Below are 22,978 nucleotides of genomic sequence, written 5' to 3'. Positions count from 1 at the left end.
ACAGTAAACTAGTGTGATAAAACACGGTTGGAATTCAAAGACACCTATAATCTATAAGTATAACATTTATGGTTTGAATCAACTAGGAAGGCCTGGGAAAAGGGGTGTGGCTTTAATTGTAACTTAGAGGAGATGGAGAGAATAACTAAAGAGGGGAAAATTGTCTAAAGAATAATAAAGGTGATGGCAAAGTCTAGGGACTGTTGGGACAAATAGTAAATAAATTGCTTTGAATGGAAGAAGCCATGTTGGAATAGAGGCTTCAGATGAAAGGTTGAAAGGGAGAGGTAGGAGCTGGGATTTTATCACAAGAAAGACTTTATTTTCTTGGTAGGAAGAGTCAGGTCAGACTTTTTCAGAGGAGTGACATCATGCCAGTCACTCCTGGGATGGGGGATCAAGAGAATAGGAAGCCTTTTTTTTTGGTGTGTGTGTGTGTGTGTGTGTGTGTGTGTTAGGGAGGAAGTTAAGGCTCTAGATCTTCTGAGAGTTTAAACATGAGATAGCACTATTAGGATAATGGAAAAGTGAATTTTAAAGTAGGAATGAAAAAGACATATTTTTGAAGACATAATGTTTAGCTGTTTACTGAATTTGAAGGACAAAGTAAAAAGTATAGATAAAGTGGCAGAGGGTATAGGCAGGAACAATGACTATGTATGTCATTTTCTATATCTCCAAGTGAGGAAGACTTTCTTATTTACCATGTAACTCTTTACCTCCTTCTCACCGTTATGCAAAATCATAGCCATGTATGCTTGACATGTCTACTTGCAGAATGCTATTATCATCTCCATAATTGTAAAGTATGTCAGAAAATGGGTTTAGGTGCTAAGTAGCCCTGAGTCATAGTAAGTTCTTATTTTATATGTGAAAATGGAATTGATAAGCTTTACTTAATATTTGTATTTTGCCATTTGATGCTAGAGCTGATGGTATTGATTGGCCATTTTACCATATTTACCTGTTCTCTATTAGGAACACTTTTATTACTATTATTATTATTATAATTAGTAGAAATTGAAGTAGTAGTAGTATTCTATAAGGTGCTTGGTATCATTCATTCATGCCAGAATATAATTTTAAGCAAATTTTTACAAACTTTAACAACATTTCATAGTGATTACATAAAGTCTCATAAGTACAATGAGGAAAGGTGATGATTTTAGTTTTGGGTCAGAGTTTTAGTTAAAAGTATACAGAGGGTCGAGGGTTGGGTGAAAAATCAGAAAAAGTAAATCTGGGGAATTATTGACCTGAGTAGGGAGTAGTTGATACCCTGTGAAACTTTGGGACAAAGCAGATAAATGTGAGCAGGAAGAAAACAGAGAATAGATCCAGTGTCTGGCACTGTGGGGTCAACATCGGCATAGATTTTTGTGTATTTTCAGGTCTTTCATTAACTTGGATATGTATTTATTATGACAAAATTTCACCATCATGGAGATTTTATAGTCAGGAATTAATTTTTTCTTGTAATGGAATTTGACTGTAGCAGCAATCTAAATATGGGGTAGCACTGCCACCAAATGGCTACTTTTCAATTCTCTTTTTTTGATTTTTTCCCCCCAAAGGCAACGAGATAGCATGCATGACTTGTAGATATATTTCAGGTTATATAAATCATTTGAACTTGAATATCTTCCAGTTTCATTAAAGACTCTAGACATTAAATAGTAGAAACATTAAATCAATAAGAGGATGGCACAATGGACAGTCTGATTATAGTGAAGGTTCTTGTTGTGACATAGCATAATGGTGTATAGTCAGCTGACACAGCAATTTACTGCTATAAATAACCCCTGACCTGTGGCCCAGAGTGCTGAAGTGAAGGTCCAGGGCTAAGTTAATGTTTAATCAATCTCTTTTATTTCAAAGCATTTCCTTGACACTTGGCTAGTTACCCTCCCTCCCTCGCTCTCTCATTCTTTTTTTGAACTAACTTCTGGAAAGAAAAAAAAATATATACCAGATTCATCTATAATTTTACTTCCTATTTACTTGGTATTTTTTGGAATTTCCTTGACAAAGGTCACCAATGACTACTTTTCCACTTTTTTACTTATATCCAATGGGCATATCCTGTATTTTTTAAAAAGATTTTTTAAAAAAATGGACACAATATCTTTACTTTATTTATTTCTATGTGGTGCTGAAGATGGAACCCAGTGCCTCACATGTGCAAGGCAAGCGCTCTACCTCTGAGCTATAACCCCAGCCCCAACGTCCTGTATTTGAATTAATTCTTATCATGCTCCAAATTTTTAAAAATTTCTTGGTCATTCCCTCCTTCTCACAATCCTGTCTGCATGGCTTCAGAGTCCTACTTTTTTAGTTCCCTCTATTATCTCAGCGGTTGTTTTAGACAGATCCTGTCACAGCTGTATTTCTCTTCTCCGTGCTTTTAGACTTGATTTTTTCTTGTGGTTCTATCCTTAACCCTTTTTAAATTTTGGTCTACAATTTTCTCTGAGTACCTTAATTATTCCTGAAGTTTCAACTATCACCCCAAAATTATGACTCCCAGAATTATGTCTTCAGATTAGGTCTCTCACATGAGCTCTAAGGCTGCATATTTATATGTTCAACTTGAAACTTCATGTGTCTTAAATACATGACTCCAAAATTGAGTTGCTCACCCTCCTCTTGCCCTCAAGTACATTTTTCTTTCTTATTTCAGTGAATTGTATTATTATCTAGTTGGCCAAGTAAAAGGAGTCATTCCTGACTCTCCCTTTGCTGCTTATCCATCTAGCCACCAGAACACTCTGTATGGAGTCCATCCACTTTGAGTTCATCATTATCTGCCTAGGTTTAGGTCCTTATAATTTTTCATGGGGAAAAATTCAGTGGCCCCATCTGATCTTCATGATATTAATTTGTCTCCATCTTATTTATCTTTTACATTATTGCCTAGAGTAATATTTTTAAAATGTGTTCCTCTCTGTAATAATTTAAAACACTTCATTGGGTCTCTATAATCTCATTAATAAAGTTGGAATTTTTTTAGCACATCATGGAGGACTTTTTCTCTTTCATCTCTCTGTGCAATCTTTTTCTCCTTTGGCCCTCTTTCATCTCTCTTTGTGCCTGTCACTATCTCTCTCTCTCTCTCTCAACTTCATGTGGTAGCCATTCTCAAGTCACTGAAGTTGAGGACCCCTGCAGTAAGTACCCCATTTACCTTTGACTCCAGACTCTTCTAGAGTATTGCATTCTTCCCCAACTCCTACAGGTTTTTAGTCCCTCAGTTCAGAGTTTTCCCAGTCTACTCCACTTATTCTTTCTGGGATTGTGTTTTAATCTTTGACCTCTGTGTTGCTAGCATTTTGTGTTCACCTACACAGCAGAGTAAACACATTCTTAAAAGTCTTATCTTTTTTTTTTTTTCTTATTAGAATAAAAGCTTCTTGCAGTCACGGAGGGACTATGTCTACTTTTGTATCCCTGTGCCTTTGCATTTATAGTAAATATTGATAAATGTCTGTTGAAAACATGAATGAATACATAGAAGGTTGAATGAATGGTCTCTCTCCCTCTGCCTTCTTGCTACTTTATTTGAAATTCGTTTCCTCCCAACACTGATGGTTTTACTTTATTTGTATTAAATTGTAGTGTTCTGCTAATGGATTCACAGCCCAGACTGCCAACAACTCTAGTCATGGCTTTTGTGGCACCTTGGGATCTGGAATCAGAAATGGAGGGCAGGAAACTATCGAAATGGTGAAAGGACACCAGACCCTGGACTCCTGCCGGGGGGCTGGGCATCATCACACACTGGATTCCTGCAGGGGAGGACATGTGGATGTGGACAACTGCAGATACACTTACTCCGAGTGGCACAATTTCACTCAGCCCCGACTTGGAGAAGTGAGTTTCCCTATGTGCTTCAACTTTGAAGTTTAATATGTGTATATTTTTACATTAACTTTTTAATTTTTTTTAACACTGAGCCACCTCCTTAGCCCTTTTTTATTTTATTTTATTTTTTTTTACATTTTTTTAATTATTAGTTGTTCAAAACATTACAAAGCTCTTGACGTGTATATTTTTAGAGATTGCTTTTATATATTGTTCCATGTTCTTTCTCTTGCTTTCTCTGGTCATTTTTTTAAATAAGCTCTTTGATTTTGTTACATTAGCTACTTAAAAAATCATTTCCTCTGTCATATTCACTTCCATAAAATTAGAGGTCTAGTACCATTTATTAAAGTTTTAAATTTAAGTGTTCACTTATGTCATGAATTCTTTTGATATAGAAGAATGGGGAAAATTCTAATTTGTCATGATTCCAAACTTCCCAATTCAAGCATGTATTTCTCTGTGAAAACAAAAATATTTGTATGCTATTGAGAATGAAAATGAACATTATTTATATGAAATATTTATTTATTATTTGTTTTTTAGCTTTTAAGTTTATTTTACATTGACACATTATAATTGTATATTGATATTGGGTATGGTATCTATATATGATGTAGAATGATAAAATCACCCAAGAAACCATTATTTTTTGTATGTGTGTATGGTAAAAACATTAGAGATTTGCTCTCTTAGCAATTTTGAAATATTTTTTAAATGTCACCTTTGTATGAAATCTTTTTAGTAGATAAATCACCACATAAAAATGAAGTGTTTTTAATCTAGAAGAAAGCAAGAATGTGAAAGAACAAGGGATTCTCAGTTCACATCAAAATCCCTTAAGAAGATTGTGGAAAATACAAATGCCAATGCTCCACTTGGAAAGGTTCTAATTTAATTGATTTGGCTTCTTTTAAAAAGTTTCTAAGGTGACCTAAATGTTAAGTTAGGATGGAAAGCCACTGGATCAAATATTTTTGCTGATGCTAAGTTTTTACCTCTTTGAACCTAGGGTACCATTGCCATTGTAGAAAGGACTGGAAGCTTAGTCCCTTGGGTGGACGGCAAATGGGCAATATCCTGTGGTAGGGCTGTAGGTTATCATATGTCCATAGCATTTTTAGTTTTTTGTCATTTCAAATGTTAATCCTTTATCTGTTTGAAGACGGATGAATACTCTTCTATTCATGTAAGATCAGGTTGAGAAAGAGGAAAGCTTAAGACACTCTTAGGAGAGTTCTACAAAGCACACACCTGCTAATGAGATTAATGAAAGGTAAGATGAACAAGGTCATGAAGAAAGGCACTTGATAACATCAGCCAACCAAAGGAACATCAGTTTAGAGAAAGGTGGGCATGCAGGTGGGGAAAGGGAGGAGGAACAGAAGTTTGACAGTCTGCCAGACAAGATAGCAATGGGAATAGATATGGTCGACTGCTTTATTACAAAAAATCCAGTTTTTGCAATGTGGTTTATGTTGATTATTTTTAATTTCAGTGAATTCTCTTGTGCATTTCTGTATTTTGCATGTTTTAATTATCTTGGAAATTTGATTCTGAAGTCAATATGGTAATTCTTTCCTACTCTATAACTGCATATAATAGTGATTTTAGTTGACATTTACTGTACAATTATAATATGCTTGGCATAATAAGTGTCTATTTCTTGTGTTGTTTTATCATTAATTTTCAAAGTAATCATGTGAGTTGGTTACTGTCTTTATTCTCATTTTGGACATGAGAAAATGGAGACTTAAGGTCTTATTAGTAACTTTTTCAAAGTCATAGTTAGTTGGTAAAGCCAGAACTTTGACTCAGAATGAAAGATGTTCTATAAGAAAGCTCAAATTCCAGTCCTATATATATTGTCTAGGGGGACTAGCCTGAATGCTAGAATAAAATATAAGAACAAATATAATGATAATACAGATATACTTAAATATAGCATTTGTATACGTGATCTTTTATTTGTGTGGATTATTAGAAATATATTGACTTTATGATATGTAAAATATATTGACTTTATGATATGGTTATAATATAGACCAATCATGTGCATTTTTTGTGTATAGGAATCCATTAGAGGACACACTGGTTAAAAATTAAACATGAAAGGTAAATAAAAATAAATTTTATGTTCATATGTTTACGTTGTTTAAAACAATAATACAATCTCTCTCTCTCTCTTTTTTTAAAATTTTACAGAAGTTGCATGTGTGCAATCAGAATGAAGACCACATGCCATCGCAAGACTATGTCCTCACATATAATTACGAAGGAAGGGGATCTCCAGCTGGTTCTGTAGGTTGCTGCAGTGAAAAACAGGAAGACGATGGACTTGACTTTCTAAATAATTTGGAACCCAAATTTCTTACATTAGCAGAAGCATGCACGAAGAGATAATGTCACAGTGCTGCAATTAGACACGTCCTTGTGAGGCATTCTGGATGTTTCAAAATCAGATATACATGGTCCTGGACTTAACAATGGTTTGACTTACAGGTTTTTGTTATTTTTTTGACTTTGTGATAATCTGAAAATGATACACATTCATGGGACACTGGACTTTGAAATTTGAATTTTGACTTTTTCCTAGTTGGCAATAGGCTGTATGACACTCTTATAATGCTGTGCAGCAGCAATGAGCCTCAGCTCCCAGTGAGCTGGGCCTTCATGACGGGAAGCAACTGATGCTTCACAGGATATTGCGTTGCTAAGCTACGAGGTTTGGTAAATAAGGTGTATCAAATGCATTTTCAGTTTAATGACGTTTTTGGCTTATGACAGTTTTACTGGAACAAAACCCCATCATAAGTAGAGGAGCATCTGTATATATAATGGATTGTTCTAGATTTTGAAATATATGACTTACCAAATTTGTATTTTAGAAGCAATTTGTTACTTATCTTTTCCAAGAAGTGAAAAATGTTAAAACAGACAACTAGCAAATATCATGCTATAGTATTGGAATTACGGTCTATAAAGGATCCATTCTCTAAAGATATTTTTCTGATAAATGTTTTGGGTAAATATTAGTTCAAAAATAGCAAAGCTATTATCATATACTAATTTCAAGGGATAGGTTAAAAAATAGACAAGAAATGTTAAATATGAACAAAGTTTTGAGAAAAAAAATCATTAAGAGTAAGTTAAATTAAAATTTTTGTTGCTCTGAAGATTTGGGATCAACCCTCACCCCATTTTCACTATCAAATTCCTCATTTGACCTTGAAGGCAAAATTTGCTGAACTAGCCTATTTGAGTGGCAATAGTCTATAGGTATATGTTCAAAATTAATATGTATGGGTATGAAATTATTATCAATTTAACATTAAAAATGAAATGAAAACAAAAATGAAAGCGACAACTTAAAATGAGGCTGGGCTGTGGTTTGTCCTTTAATAACAATCAGAGGTTTTAAAAAAAAACCAGAGCTTCTTATGCCTAGTTCTTACATACTATGTGATAACTGAGTATATCAGGATAGTTTATGTTCACATGTATAATTTGCTTAAACTTGTAAGCAAATTATACTTGTTTTTTAAATTATACTTCTTCAATAGGAAGAAAGGAGGGAACCAACTGGAACGGTAAATTTGTTTTGCAATATAAAGATTTCTGTGTCCACAAATTAGTAGCAGACAAGGAAATACCCGCCATAGTTAGGACTCCCAGATTTCTGGTGGAAGGTTCCATAAATAAGGTGTTTTTCCTGGGATCAAATACTAAAACCATATTTTAAACCTTATCTCTGCTGAAATTAAATCCTCTATCACCATTTTTTTCTCTCTCTCCTATTTATGAACATCTTTTTTTATTTAGAACCAAATACCCATGTCTTCTAAGTCACAATGTAGTGGCTACATGGAACGGGGAGGCAAATCTTACTGAGACCATCCAGTTGGCAGTGGCTGTCCATCAACTCAATCCTATAGACTATCACCATTTATACTGCGTTCTAATCAGAAACAGGGGGCTATGACATGTTTTCCTGACTCACTCTCTTGTTATAAAGTGGCACTGGCTTGATTCAAGATAAGCCAGGTTTCAAGAGCCCCCTTCTTTTATTTCTCTCCCATCACTGTCCTCCAAACTTCTAGGAGACATTCACTTAAGTGGCCAGTACTCTAGATTTTCAATCATCTTTCAGTGTAAAGTATTGTTTTTTAATCAATTTATTTTGGAACAAGAAATGTTGCATAGAAGAAATCTGGAATTCAGAATGCATGAAAGAAAGAGATCAAGTTGTCCTTGAGAACACAGTGGAGGGCAGGCCCAAGAGATCAAATTGTCATTTTGGAAGAGGGCCAGCCTGAGTGGAGTATTTGGAAAGTCAGAGAGCAACAGGCCTTCAAGGTCATGGAGAGACACCAGCAAACGTTGGGAGTGGTAGTGAAGGCCAGTGGTCTGCCTCATAACTCTTTCCTATGCCTGGCCCTACTTTTCCCTTCTTAAGTCAGTGCAGCAGTGGTTTGATTGTGGAGAAGTGTCTGCCAACCCCTTCGTCATGTCTCTTCTTGTTTGGAGTGTGGAATAGGGAGAGGGCGGGCTGCATGATGAACCTGAGGCTTTCAGGATGGGTCTGAACTGGTTGTGCAGAACAAACAAGGCACTCAAGAAGAAAGCCTGATTCCCTCTGGACATGAAGAAAGTCTTTACCCTAAAAGTGGTTCTAAACTTCGGATTGGGTTCTCCATTTTCCTTTCTCTCATTTACTGCTGAACTCTAGGTTTTTTAGACTTAGATTTTTGATACAGTCATTTTCCAAGACTTCTAATTTTAATGTAATCATTTGAACATGTAGAGTTGTTCTTTTCTTCCATGTGTAAGGTGAAAATTATGCTATTTTAGTGTATAAGAATTTTTTTAAAAAAATTTACATTTTTTCCTTGGGTTTTTAAATTGTAAATATGCAGATTGTTTTTTTCTTACATTTATAAGGAAGCAGTTAACTATCTCAAGTGCAATGGGGTTTATTTTGCCATGTTTTAAATACAGCTTTAATTTTGTCATTAGAAGAAACTACTTTGTTTTAAAGAAACTTGGCAGGCTAAAATAAGCAAAGATTCAATGTGTAAATAGTACTTACAGTCATACAATATAATAAAATAGTGCTAATGTGGTTTCTTGTCTGTACTGTGTTTAGAGACTGATTTGGTATAAATTGCAAAATTGTTTTTCAGGTTAGCATAGAAATAGAATTCCTCAACAGAGTCACTGTTGTATTTATGGGGAATATTTCAAAGAATGGGACATTATCAAGTTGTCAATATCATTAATATATATTATACTTTGAGGTGAGATTGCTATTTTGAGGTACTGCTTTTTAAATGGGTATCTACCTATGTGTATGTTTACATTGGAGTTTGATTTCTCATGAATATTATTACAAGGTAATTATAATTGCAAGGTGTTCCAGAAATAGTTCACTCAGACAGGAGTTTTATTTTGAGGACCAGTATAGTCAAGGGAAAACATTATGAGTTTAAATAACAAAAATCCAAAGCAGGCACTCAATATTCCAATCTGGGTTCCTTCACTTACTTGATAGATAATGTCTGACTTTTATCACAAGATGATCCAAACCAAATAAGGTGGTGTGTACTTCATAGTGAATCTTTTCCCCATGTATGAAAGTGATCCCTTACAAAGGTGAGATTTTCCATTTCAAAAATTTGTTAGTTGAATCTAAAGTCTTAAATTTTAAATATACTTTGGAACAGAATTTCAATTGCAGGAACTTTTATTGTGATCATTATTTTTGTGTGCAAGTATTTGACTTCAAGGATGTTCATTAGATTTTTGTCTGTAGTAGCAAAACATTGACTAAATTCCATGTGTCCAGCAGTATTGATTTAGTTAAATATTGAGTCATAATAGTTGGGCGCATAGACACTAGAGCCAAATTGCTTGGATGTGAATCCCAGCTCTGTTACTAGCGGGGTCTCTTAGGCTCTGTATCCTCTCTCAGCTTTTTCATCTTTAACATCAGAACAACAATATCAACTTTATGGGATTAAAGTTTATACAATATCAACTTTATGGGATGATTAAATTAATGAACATATTTAAAGCATGTAGAGCATTGCCTGCACATAGTAGAAAATTGGGTTAGGTATATAGTCAGTAAAATCATATAGTTGAATATGCTATAAAACAATATCTGCTCTTTTTTCAGGGTCAAAATGTTTGTGCTTACCTCAGGGGAAGGAGGGGAAGAAACCTGAATAGAGTCTTCCAAGAGAATAGAATTATGATTGACTTTTGCATTCTGAGTTTATTTTCTACAACCAAAGAACAAAATTTTGAAGTGTGTGTTTGTAAGGTGCTACCAGACTAAACAGCTTCTTTTCAGCTTTTTATTATTTAGAATTAGAGTTGGTGGCATAAATGGAAAACTTAGTGTCCAGGGTAAGTTGGCAACCCTCTATGCTCTGATAACTTATTGTGGTTCCACATTTGAATTTCAAAGCTTGTGTTTTGTCTTTGGTTTTTTAACAAATCGTAGTGAAAGTCACAAACTATAAATTTCACCATTTCAACCATTGGTAATTGTACAATTCAGTTGCATTTAGTACATTCAGAAATTTGTGCGCCTATCACCACAATCTAGTTCAGAACATCTTCAGTACTGCAGAAGGAAAACATTTAAGCAGTCATTCCCTATTTCTCTACAGCCCCAGGAATTAAAAATGCCTCCCAGGGGCTGGGATTGTGGCTCAGCAGTAGAGCACTCACCTAGCACATGTGAGGTGCTGGGTTTGATCCTCAGTACCACATAAAAATAAAATAAGGTATTGTGTCCAACTACAACTAAAACAAAATATTTTTAAAAATGCCTCCCTTCACTTTGGAAAGAAATCCTAGGACATCTGAAAGGATCTGAATATTTTCAGAAATAAATAGGACTATCATTCTCTTGTCTAATTGAAAATCAGGATCCTTTTGTGACAATCAAATGAATGAAAGCAAAAACAGATCTGATAATAAGAATAACAGTATATACTAATTTGTTATTTGTAGAAACATTGTACCCTTTTGTAAGAATTTACAGCTACAAAAATGGTCATTGTTAATGGTCACAAAGAAAACTGAACACCAATGCTATAATAGGTAATGTTTGATACAAATACTCAATTGAGCAAATGCATCAATTTTATATTAAAATACAAAGATATTTATTCGTATTTAATTAATTTCAGTGAGATATAGAATACAAAATTGGGACAAGTTTAATTTTGTTGTACAAGAATTCAGAAAATTAAAATTCCTTAATTTTATCTGGAAAATATTTTCCAAACAAGTTTGTCAACCTGGTCGTAATGTTACTATCCCTACTCAGAACGGTAAACTCTTCTATTAAGTTGAAACTCACACTTCCAATTGGCTTTATTTTTTCTGTTCTTCTGATGAGAATAGTAGAACTGTATCTGTCTTTCTGTCTATCCATCCTCTACATGCTGCCTGAAGGAGTTGGATCTGGAGTGTGATCTCTGATGAAGGCCCATGTTGTGTCCTGTGCTGGGATGCTTTCTGTGTAGCATCATTGAACTTTAGGTAGTCCCTGTCTACATTTTGCATATTCATCTTATTATCATATTCATCACTGAAATACTAGCCTCTGCTTGAAAATAAATTCACCAAAGCTTAGCAGTCTCGTATCTATCTATAAAGAAACTATCAGACTTGCCAGCATATAAGATACATTTTCTTCTAGATTGTGCCTTAGGGAGTTTCAAGAGACTCTCAAACTGTCCCTGTCTGAGGACTGACAAACATTAGGACTTGGGGGAACAGAAAAGCCAAAGAGTTTAATTATGGGTGACTGGGGAGGGAAAAAGGGTGATAAAGAAATTATTATTTTTCCAAAAATATGAGCTTGTAATACACAAAAATTTTTGCAATTTATTTTTTCTTTCTGGCAATTTAATTTGTTCTCAGCACCCAACTCCAATTCCATTTAAGCAGACATCTTTGTGTTGATTAATCTCTCTGAGGGTTTACCATAGGATTAAAAGAGCCTCCTGGTTTGAAGCCCTCAGAAGCTCTGCTCTGTGATTAGTGTGGGCACTGCCTCAGTGACCACTGGTATGAGTCAGTTTCCAAACATCAGCCTCTCTCCTTCCCCTGCCCTTGTGCTCCCTGATCAGAGCTGGCAAATATTAACACTAAACCTCAGAAAAGTCAAGGTGAAAATAAAACCCTAAATGATTGAGATTCATCTTCTATCACTTGGCTCAAGGTAGACTTGATATAGAAACTTATTAATATAAAAACAAAAGAAAATATATTTTTGGGATATATGAGAGATGCAAAGATCCTTGCCTATATTTCAACAAAGAAGCCATTAGAAATAAATCCAAGAAATAAACTGGTTTACACTGTTCTTTTAATTTTTTGACTAGGTAAGTTCTACATGAGTCCTGAAGGTAGGAGAGGCTTGGTGTATGCCTTTGCCTCTGGCTCCCAGTGTCCATGGCTTCTTTTCAAGTATCTGCCAGAGAGAGGGGGCACACCCTTCCACACACCTTCACACCTCTCCTCTCCTCTAGAGGGAACAGGAGTGGCTCCTGGGGCAGGACAAACACATTGACAGAGCCTGGAATCATGTTGTTAGTACATATAACTTCAAAAGTAGAAGGTTCTTCAGGGGCAAATTTGAAAATGCTAAGTTCTGGCAGAAAAACTTATAAACTCTCTCTTGTATAATTTTTTCTCTGACTCCTGTGAACAATGCAATCACTGTGGGAAGAACATGCACTTTGGGTACTACCAACTAGCATTTTCCTTGGCCCAGGCTAATAGATACAGATGCACAGGGACACTAAAAATGTTGTTGCTGAATTCTCAACACAATTTATATTGATTTTATTATTTTCTTTTCAAAGTGCCTTAAGGTAAATGTATGTTGTGTGATGTAAGTGCATACACATTCATTTTATTAAAAAGATAGATTTCAATTGTCACCTAAACAGATTTGCTCTCTTTACATATAAAATTTGAGTCTGTGTCACTGGCTGTAGAGTTGTGCTTTGTTTTTGAACTTACAGCTCATGTACTATGTAGGTTTCTTTGACATGATGTGATGAGTTCCAGGCTAAAGGGCAATTTCACAGATATTCCTACACTGAAGCTTCTTCTTCTTCTTTAAATATGAATCATCACAGACAAGTTAAAGCAGACATATAAGATTACTTGGGGGAAATGCCAAAGAATGGCTTAAGCATATTAGGCTAGGAAGAGAAAAGAATGCAATGAGTTTTATTGGAATCAAGTTGCTTTATTCACATCTTTGTTATGTGACTCTACTTGGTGAAGGGGAATATATCATATCCATAATGAGAACAGTGTTCAGAGTTAGACATGAGTATGTTCCTCAGTCCATATCTTAAAAGGCCGTATTCTTCAAAAGGAACCCTGTTCACCTCATTCTCTTGACAAAGAAAGATTCTGTATCTTGAACTAAATTTTATATACTAACTGAGGCTGCAACTAACAAACCCAACAACAAATTCTTATACCCTTAAAGATGTTGAAAATATACCTTTATTTCTTCATAACTTAATTTGTCTTTATTTTGGCACACACACATGCCCTTATACCTAGGTAAAAAAAATGAAATAAAAATATAATTTTATTAGTAGTTTACAATTAGGACTCTCTCATTCCTCTATTACTGAGCTGTGTCTAAGTTTCAAGCAGTTTACTCCTTTTCACATAATTGGTGAAGAGCTTCTGTTTTTGAGATCTTTATACCTAGGATTCTCCAACACTTTTTATTTTAAAATTGTCTTTTGGTGAAGGTGTCGTTCCTGCACCGGCTCTCTGACAGGGTCATAGCGTGGGGGATGCTGCGGCAGGGCCGCACCATCTGGAAATTGGAACCATTAGGAATGTTAAGTGTTTTGTTTATGATACTCATGATATAGATAACAGGGCATATGTCAATCGTTAATAAAAGTATGTATTTCCTGAGATTGCAGGAAAATTCCCAGAATGAGACTAAGGATACAATTGAGACATGCCATGAGGTACGTTCCAATATCTCTCAGGATACAAACAATAGAGTTACTCCTCAAGCCTGAACAACAAGAAATATTTATCCCATGGTTAACAATTTACACTAGCCCTCCCACCCCTATCCCATCCTAAAGCCACAACCTGTACAATAGCCCAGCTACAGAAAAACAATTGCTGTGCCAACAGTACAAGGACCACCGTATGTAACTTATGGTATCCCTTTTGAGGAAAAGAGGCTAATAAAAATACATTGCTCACTGTCTGGGTTTTTGCCTTACACAGAAACTTATGATGAAAATGGAAAACACATAGTTAATATAAATGACAAATGGGTTGAGGTGTAAAGCCTGCCCTTTAGTTAAAGATTACAAAGACATAAGAATTGGTGTGCTTTGACCAAGGATCAAGGAAGTTCTTTAAGAAAGCAGTTAAATAGGTCATATGAAAAAAGAAAATTACTTTGGAAATTAAAAATAGAATAATGTAAAAACAACATAGATACATTTTAGAGGCACTTCAGAGTAAGTAGTCTTTTAAATAATAGACTTTCATTACTTTAAGTGGGTTTTACTGGGATTTTAGTTTAGAAGTAAGAAAGCTTACCAATAATCACAAGTATGCTTTAAAGTTAAAGGTTAATGAAATAATTATAGGTATGCTTTAAAGTTAGAAGTGAATAATAGGTCAGGAGTCATGCAGTCTAGTTGCGTTGCCTCGTAACTAGTGATTGAGGTAAAAACCTAAAAGCTTAAGAAAAATATTTTGAACAATGTCCTCAATATCTTAGGTAATCAATGTATGTCAGAAAGGATTGTAACTCTTGAAAATTATGTAAGTAAAAAATGTTTCGGACTTTGAAGCTATCCATTAACTACCTGAAAAAACACCTGTAAAAAAGGTATAAAAGTAAAGGTCCCTCCATGGGCAGCAGAGATTTTTTTCGGAGGCTGCTTGTAACTTGCAACCTGTTGTCCCAATTCTTCTTTTGCCGAAGCCACTCCTCCTTCAGGATCCCTGGAACCCCACTCCCCCTGCTGGGGCTAGACCTTGGCAGTGTTTTGCTAATACTTCAAAACGATGTAAGCACTTCTAGTCAATTTCTGACCAGATTTGCTAGGTAATATAATTAAACAAATTATTTCAGCCAGCCAGTTAGACTAAATTCTTGTCTTCAATCTGTACATTAACATGCAAACCAATCATATAACAAAAGAATGAAGTTATCATCTTGATAGATGAGAGTAAGACAAGTTAAAAACAATGATCCAAAGAGAAGGTCCCCAAACCAGAAAAACAAACATTTACATATATGAACAAAAGATAAACTTCTAATTTGAATGCAAGTAATGTTCAGAACAGGTATAATAATTGTTTGGCCTAACATGGGAAAACCTTTCATTTGCCAAGTAACCTGGATAAATACTTAGTTTATCTGAGCTTCAGTATATAGTTTAAACAAGGCTCCTCATTCATTCTTTCAATCAGTCAATGACATACTTTTCGATCAACTCCCACAGGCCAAGCACAATTCTAGATGCTAAAGACAGAGCAATTAATATAATAACCCAAATCTGTGTTTTAATGGTAATTATATCCCTGCAAGAGAGGGAAGATAGATTATAAACAAATGTAGAAATACAGGAATAATACATCCTGCAGCAATGGGTGATATGAACAAAGTAAATTAGAGTTAAGGGCCTAGAGAAAGACGGGAGACTTTTTATTTTATTAAGAGTGGTCTAAAAAGGCCCTTATAGTAAGATATTTGAACAGAGACCTGAAGGAAGTGAGAGAGCAAGCCATGTAGATTCAGGGCAGAAAATGAGAAAAGATAGTCCAGGGAAAGGAAACAGGGAACATGGAGGCCCTGAGGTTGGGATTTGGTTGGTATGTTCAGTATAGCTAGTATGGCTGAAGTTGGGTGGAAGAGAGGAAGAATGGGAGCAAGGCCAAGGGGAGAAGCCAGGTCTCCAGGGTTCTGTGACCTTAGTCATTGACTGGCATCTTACACTAATAAAGTAGGAGACTCTAGGATGGCTTTGAGAAGAGGAGACACCCAAGCTCCAATAGTCCTTAACACCACAGGCTAAATGAGTTTTCTTCCTCTTCTCTTCCTTTCGCTCCTTTGGCTTCAACCTCTCTTCTTTTAGTTTTCTTCCCCCACTGAGTTTCTTCCTTGTCTCCTCTTGTCCTCCATCAGCTTTATTTTATTTGTGTTTTTTTACTATTTCCTGGAGTTAGAGCTGAGTTTGCATCTTCACTTTATCATTTGCCAGATGTCCTTATTGGCATGTCACAGGGGCGGCTTCCTCCATTGGGCCTTTGGAATACACAAAAGGCAAGAACCAGCAAGTTCTAAGTCGCCAATACCAACTTTTGGCATCTTGCTCCTCTTGTAACAGTGGGAATCCAACTTCTCTTCCAACATGTCTTTACAGCCTTGAGCCTGATCTGATTTCAACTGTGCTATTTGCCCTCCAGCTGGTTTACATTGCCTTTGAATATTTTGTTTCCGCCCTGAGCCAATCCACTTTTGTTATAAAGCTTGGAAAACATCTCCCTTTAAACAGAGCTTGTATGTCTTCACTAAGCTTATGTCATGCTTTGGTCCATGTATGCTCACAGTCTGGGTTTTCTATTCATCTCTGAACCAATAATCCTGTATTTTTACATGCTTGTAAGAAAGGTAAAAGATATAAATATTTATGCTCCAAGAAGCCTGTTGAACAAGCATGCAGAACACTCTTCTTGGTGCTTAAGCAGATTAAAACAAAGATTTTAAGAGATTAAATTTGGCAATCTATGTCACTTTGATTGCAAATTAAAAGTTCTTCCAATTGTGTTGACTGACGTTCACTGTAAAGAGAAGACAACTGTCGAATTGTTCTACTGCAGAACTTTTTATTTCTGACTTTATTTATGTGTCTAAGTAACATGTTTTATATAACTTCGGAAGGCATTAACATGATTAGTGTATGATGGGTGATTATTAATCCATTTCATCTATTGTTACTTCAACTGTACCTGCATCTATAGTTAAATACCAGTTTCTTTTCCCCCTTTTCCCCTTCTGTAGTTAAAATCCAATATTTTATTTCACAAGCCATAAAAGCTCAGGGTAATTCATGTGTGTGCTAGATACCTATTCATAAGGACAGAAAAAATGTCTTTCTGCTGTTGTTCATACCAGATATGAATCAAATGTAGCTAACATGTTTTCATGGTAAAATTATTTTCCATACCTTGCCAACACTGGGTAAAAATCTCAAGTTTTAGACTGCGTCCTATTTTTTAAATCCTATTTTTAAATTTTTGGTATTAAGATTTTAGGACAGAGACTAATTGGAGGGCCTTTTGGTTTTTACTGACTTTTTTTTTTTTAACCTCAAATAGTATTTGTCAAACTTGTAGATACTATACATACTTGCTTCTATATCTTTAGATAAGTTTTTTCTTTTTTAAAAAAAATCTATCAACAGAATCCCTGCATCTTGGAAGGCCCATATGGAATTCTCTGACGTATAGCTGGGAGTTTTACAAATGTCACTACAAGTCTCCAAGTAGAAAAAATAGGCAGGTATTAATAATACCAAACGTGTTTAATTTTAACTGTCAGCTTATGTTCCGGTTTTAGCAACATGAAACATTAACGTGGTATAATTTCTGGATTCAAATTTCCCTCAAAGGAAATTTGCAGCATTTTTCTTTCTTTTTCATCTCATTTCTTTTTTTTCTTTTTCGTTAGTGACTTACAAGTCTCTTGTAAATTTCTTGTCAGAAATTGTGTACTGAATAAAGAAAAGAGCCCACGGGTGACTTTTCATGAGATGGAATAGGAAATAGAATACCAGGACATTGATCTGAAGAGTAACTGAGCCAGTACATAGAAAATACTTAAAACACTGCCTGATATTATTATTTATGTGGTGTAGTTTGTGTCCTGTGGTGATCCTTGATCACATTTCTTTTATTAGCCTAAAATATCACTGAATATTTCAGTGAAACTAATGATCTTTTTCTCCTCCCTGGAAGAGTAAGTAGGATTAGCATTAAATAAAATGGGATTTCCTGAGTCCACTTGCTAAGGAGCTTCATGGGGGTAAGAAGGAGGGCCCAATTACCTCCCCAACTCCTCTCTTCTGTAAATTTCCACAATTATGGTGCATGGATGCTGTGCTTTCTACAATGCTGCATTCTTTTCGTCTATGAACTGACTTAGGTCCTTGTTGGTGCATGTTTACTCCAGAACCCATACAACTTCTGAAAACAGCTTCTATATCTTTCTATTTTAGCATGAGCTCTCACTAAAGGAAAATGTTTTTATTGGCACTTTTTGAGGATTTCCACTGGCTCTTTTAATGTACTGCTTCTTCCCTCATCATATGATTTCTTCTTGATTTCAGCTGCTTTTAGCATCTCTGGTATAGAGTTTGTTGTCTGAGGGCTCTCCCTGCATATTGATTTTCTATCGCTCCACAGCAAATGTCCACAAACTTAGTGGATTCAAACTTTATGGATTTATTTTCTGAGAGTCAGAAATGCAGGTGCAGCTGAGCTGGGTCCTTTGTTCTAGGCCTCACAGGCTCCAAACCAGGTGTCACCTGGCCTGTATTCTCCTTTGAGAGGCCCAAAGCAGAAGAATTGCTTCCAAGTTCCTTTAGGATGTTGGCAAATTTCATTTCCTTGTAGCTGTAGAATGGAGATCTCCACTGTTTTGTTAACTCTGAGGCCTGCGTTCAGGTCATACAAGGCCAGGGAAGTTCTTTGTCATGTGAGTTCCTTCAACATGGCTGCTATGCTCTCTGCCAGTCCTCTGCTAAAAAGAGTCTTCCAGGATATATCCTAATCAAGGGAGAAAAATCCCATCACCTTTGCCATATTTTGTGTGTGTGTGTGTGTGTGTTTCTTGCATTGAGCATGTAGTTTGATTGACTTTTTTCCTATAATACCTACAACCCTTACTTATTAATTGAGGGGTTTAACTCATTTACATTTAATGTAATTCATCATTAATATAGTTTGGTTTCAGTCTATCATCTTGCTATTTGTTCTATTTTAGTCTCATCTGTTCTTTTTCCTTTATTAATCTTTCCCGACTTCATTATACCAATCCAGTTTTATTTAAAAAATTGATTATATCTCTATGAATAAGGATTTTTACATTTGTGTATGTATATATGTAGAATATATGTATAACAGTCATTGAAATGTATTTCACATACTATACAGTTCACCTATTTGTAATGTGTAATTGAATGGGTTTTACTATAGTTTACAAAGTTGTCCAATTATCTCTACAATTAAAAATCATTTTCATAAACCCCCAAAGAAATTTTATACCTACTAGGTATAATCCTGCGATATCTCCACTTTATGCAACCACTAGTCTATATTTTGGCTGTACACATTTGCCTATTTTGAACAATTCATACCAGTAGTGTCATTTAATTAGTCTCCATTTGTGGCTGGCTTCTTTTACCTGACATAATATTTTCTAAGTTTATTAATGTCATAGCCTGTATCATTATTTCATTTTTTTTAACAAATGAAAAATATTCCATTGTGGTTTTGATTTGCAATTTCCTGATTACAAATGATGTTAAACTTTTATTCATGCATGGGTTTATTGGATATTTGTTATCTTTTTTGAATACACATGGATTTAGACCCTTATCTAATATGATGATGATGAAGATGATGATACTGGGAATTGAACGCAGAGTTCCTTCAGAGTTCCTACAGAGTTGATTTTGATGGCCTCTTGTTTTTCAATGTGTCTGTGGAGGAAAGAGAGTCTGGAGTGTTAATCTGTCATTATGCTGAAGTTGGATTTTATGGGTTGTTAACTACCTAAATAATTCCAACTTTTTCCATTTTTCTACCACCTTGAGACATTTTATCTTTGAAAAGATGTGCTAGGAAATAAAAAAAAAAAATCAAAGGATGCATTGTTGCCTGCTCAAACTTTCTTTTCCATTTAATCAAGGGTAAGATATTAAATCCGAATGAATTAGGCTCAATGTTAATATTTACTATAGAGAAAATTCACCAAATGTTTTCTGATTTAAGTGATATTTGTGTAAAACATTTTATGATACTATGCTTGATTTTCCTCAGAGTTAGTAAATACCTTTATACTTAAAATGCTATAATATTTACTTTGAATGCCACTTAACATTTCTTTTGAATCATAGAATCATACAAGTATTTGCTTTTAACTTAAAAGAACATATACCTATTTTTTCTTTACAAAATACAACATAAAATATCTTGAATTCTTTTTTGAAGTCCTTTTTAGAAAAGATTTTACAGATTTCACATATTTTTCTTTTTTAAAAAAATATATGTTTTCTTCTGAGAACTGTAATATGTGGACATAGGAACTGTCTTTGTGAAGGTAATTTTCAAAATCATGTTGATTTAATCAACCCAATTAATGTAGTAATTATAAAATATCCTCACAAGTAGGCTTTAAAGCTGGCTTTTGCCTCCAATTACCTTTTCAATTAACTAAGAAGTGCTTCATGGATAAAATTTTGTCCAAATAAGACCTTTGAGAATAAAAGGGTCATTTTGAGAGAATGTCAACCAAGCACTTTTAAGGGATTATTTTAATAATGAAATAAGGGCACACATTAGAGAGAGATGAGCTGCTTTGTGGTGTCAACTGCCTATAAAAGTGTGCTAGAATGTCAATGCCCAAGGAAGTCAATGACCACTTAATATCATGATAAGTCTTCTTGTGCATGTATTTTGTGTCTTTAATTATTTCATTATATAATTTTAATTGTACTGTTATTATGAATAAATACTGTTGTAATAAAAGATACATGCTCATTATTAAAAAATATAAACATGGAAGGAAAAGCATAAATAACAAAGTACATATCACCTTTAAGCTTTGCAGATCAGAACTATCCCTGTTAGGGATCTTTCCCTTTCCTGTGGTAGCAGAGCTTCATCTTCCATTCAGTGTAGTGCTCTACAAGATGAAAAGTGTGTGATCTTGCAACCCAAGCCGAGGTCTCAAGGTGAACTATGAGAATGTTTGCTGCCAGCAGTTTTTTTTTCCCCTCAAAGATTTTTCCTTTGTAATTTCCCTGGCAGCATCCTTCAGCTTATTTCAAAATTGAAGGCTATTGGTAGAAATACTCAGGACTGAAAAAATAATGTATATTCTTTCTCAGTACTCTCTCATTGGGTGGAATGGGGTCTGAAACAAAGCTACATATAAAACTATAAATCTTTTTTTTTATTTGTCACTTTTCAAGGTTTTGGGAGCATATGATTAAGTTTCATTCCTTTTTGATTATAAAAGGTGAGTTTATTTTAATGCATTTTATATTAGATTATAATAAAGTCTGAGGAAGAAACCATTGGTGATTTATCTAGGTGTGTACACATTGGGTTCTCATATTCTAGCTTCATTTTCCAATATCAAAAATCTGGGTGGTAAGAGCAAACTCTAACAGGTGTTTTTTTTTTGTTGTTGTTGATTTTTTAACAATCTTCAGGTGTTTTTTAACAATCTAAATTAAAAATTATCATCTGTCCTTAGTCCATGGAAACAATGGTAATTTATGAAGAAATTTGTAGTGTTTGGAAAACAATATTATCTTACTATAAAAAATTAAAAACAAAAAGATGAATTTGTAACTCAAAACTCACTTGAACAATTTAGCAGTTGTTCAGTTTTTATTCAGTTTATTTTCATTCTGACTTGCTGTGCATTTAGTTTATATACAATTGTCCTATAGGGAAAAATACCAGAATACTTGGTGTTTCAGAAAATTTTCATATGAAAAATATTTTCTCCTATAATTGATGGTAAATTTAGACATGAGTTATTTTCATTACATGGGGTGCAAGAGAATAGATTTTATTGACAAATAATTCTAAATCTTTCAAGACCATCTATTAAAATTCTTCATGGTAATTTCCTTTTCTTTGCAGACATGGAGTTTTAAAATCTCTGTGTGAGAATAGTGAGGAGGGAAAGAAATGTCCAACTTGTGAGGAGAAGGAAACCCTAGTAGGGCATGGATACTTTTCTGATTCCTGGAATTAAGTGAGATCCTTGAGATCAAAGAGTTGAAGGGTGGTTGATGAGAAATATATACCATGTGATAAAAAGCAATCTTTGAGGAGGTGAGCTAAATCTTCAGGAGTAAACCATATACTGAAGCTAAGAGAAATGGTAGACAAAACCCCTAAAATTTATTCTGAAAACAAAATTTGAGCCAGACGTTTACTAAATAAACTATCTCTGAAAGAAATAAAAAAGAGAAAGATCCTCCTGCAGAAAGATTAAACTCCTGCCAGAGTTTAGAGAAAGTAAGGAAAAACTAGAATTTTGGAAGCAAACATTTTCAAAGGAACAGCATTCAAGCTAAGGGTGTGGATTACGTTATATCATAGAAGAATCTACTGGAAATAAGGAGGATTTTACTTAGGTAAAGATTTCCTTTACTTAGGAGAATTTTCATCAAGGGAGACCAAAGCAAAAAAAGTGGGTGAATGAGAAGCAAGTACACAAGTATGATTTAAAATGGCTAGCCAGGCATAGGGGCACTCACATGTAATCCTGTGACTTGGAAGCTGAGGCAGGAGGATCACAAACTTGAGGCAAGACTTTAGTAATATAGGGAGACCCTGTCCAGAAAACAAAGCCCAAAACAAAACAAAACAAGGATGCAGTAATGTAGCTTAGTGGTAAAGTGTTCCCTGAGCACTTCAATTCTAGAACCAAAAATAAACAAATAAATAAATAAAAATAAAAAAAATAAATTATGACAGATCATGCAGATAATTTGAAACAGTAAGAGTTTGGCCTCTTGTTCCGATGTGCTTGTATACTTGAAAAACCAGTGTGGGCAGAACCATAGTAAATCAAATGGGAAGAAATAAGTGCAGCTGCCATATAATATCGAAGCATGGAAAAAACCTAGAATTCAGTGGCAAGACCTTGGGTGGTGCTGAATAAGAAAAGGAACTGAAATTAATCTAGTGAACAAATCAGCCCAGGGTGCTGCACCCTATTTTGTGACACTGATGGTTAATGCTTTTTTGATTTGTGTTTCAGCTGCTGAAAGACAAG

General features: G+C 34.7%; 1 protein-coding gene across 2 annotated transcripts in view; it reads left to right on the top strand.

Annotated features, from left to right (window-relative positions):
* Dsc3 (desmocollin 3) overlaps positions 1-12,874 on the top strand; it is a 46,406-nt gene extending 33,532 nt beyond the window's left edge. Inside the window, exons 15-17 of one of the 2 annotated variants that reach the window (XM_046428362.2) lie at positions 3,616-3,870; positions 5,934-5,976; positions 6,067-6,203. In XM_046428362.2, coding sequence (XP_046284318.1) covers positions 3,616-3,870; positions 5,934-5,960 — 282 coding nt within the window. In that variant the 3' untranslated portion in view covers positions 5,961-5,976; positions 6,067-6,203. Of the gene's footprint in view, positions 1-3,615; positions 3,871-5,933; positions 5,977-6,066 lie in introns of both variants that reach the window. The other variant, XM_046428361.2, reaches the window with a different exon arrangement.
* Positions 12,875-22,978: the final 10,104 nt, after the last annotated feature.

The sequence above is a fragment of the Marmota monax genome, unplaced genomic scaffold (assembly GCF_021218885.2).
Source record: "Marmota monax isolate L192 unplaced genomic scaffold, Marmota_monax_Labrador192_F-V1.1 WCK01_AAM20220418_F8-fsc00031, whole genome shotgun sequence".
Taxonomy (NCBI): Eukaryota; Metazoa; Chordata; class Mammalia; order Rodentia; family Sciuridae; genus Marmota; species Marmota monax.
The sequence above is the reverse complement of the archived record's forward strand: the minus strand, read 5'-3'. Positions and strand labels throughout refer to the sequence as shown.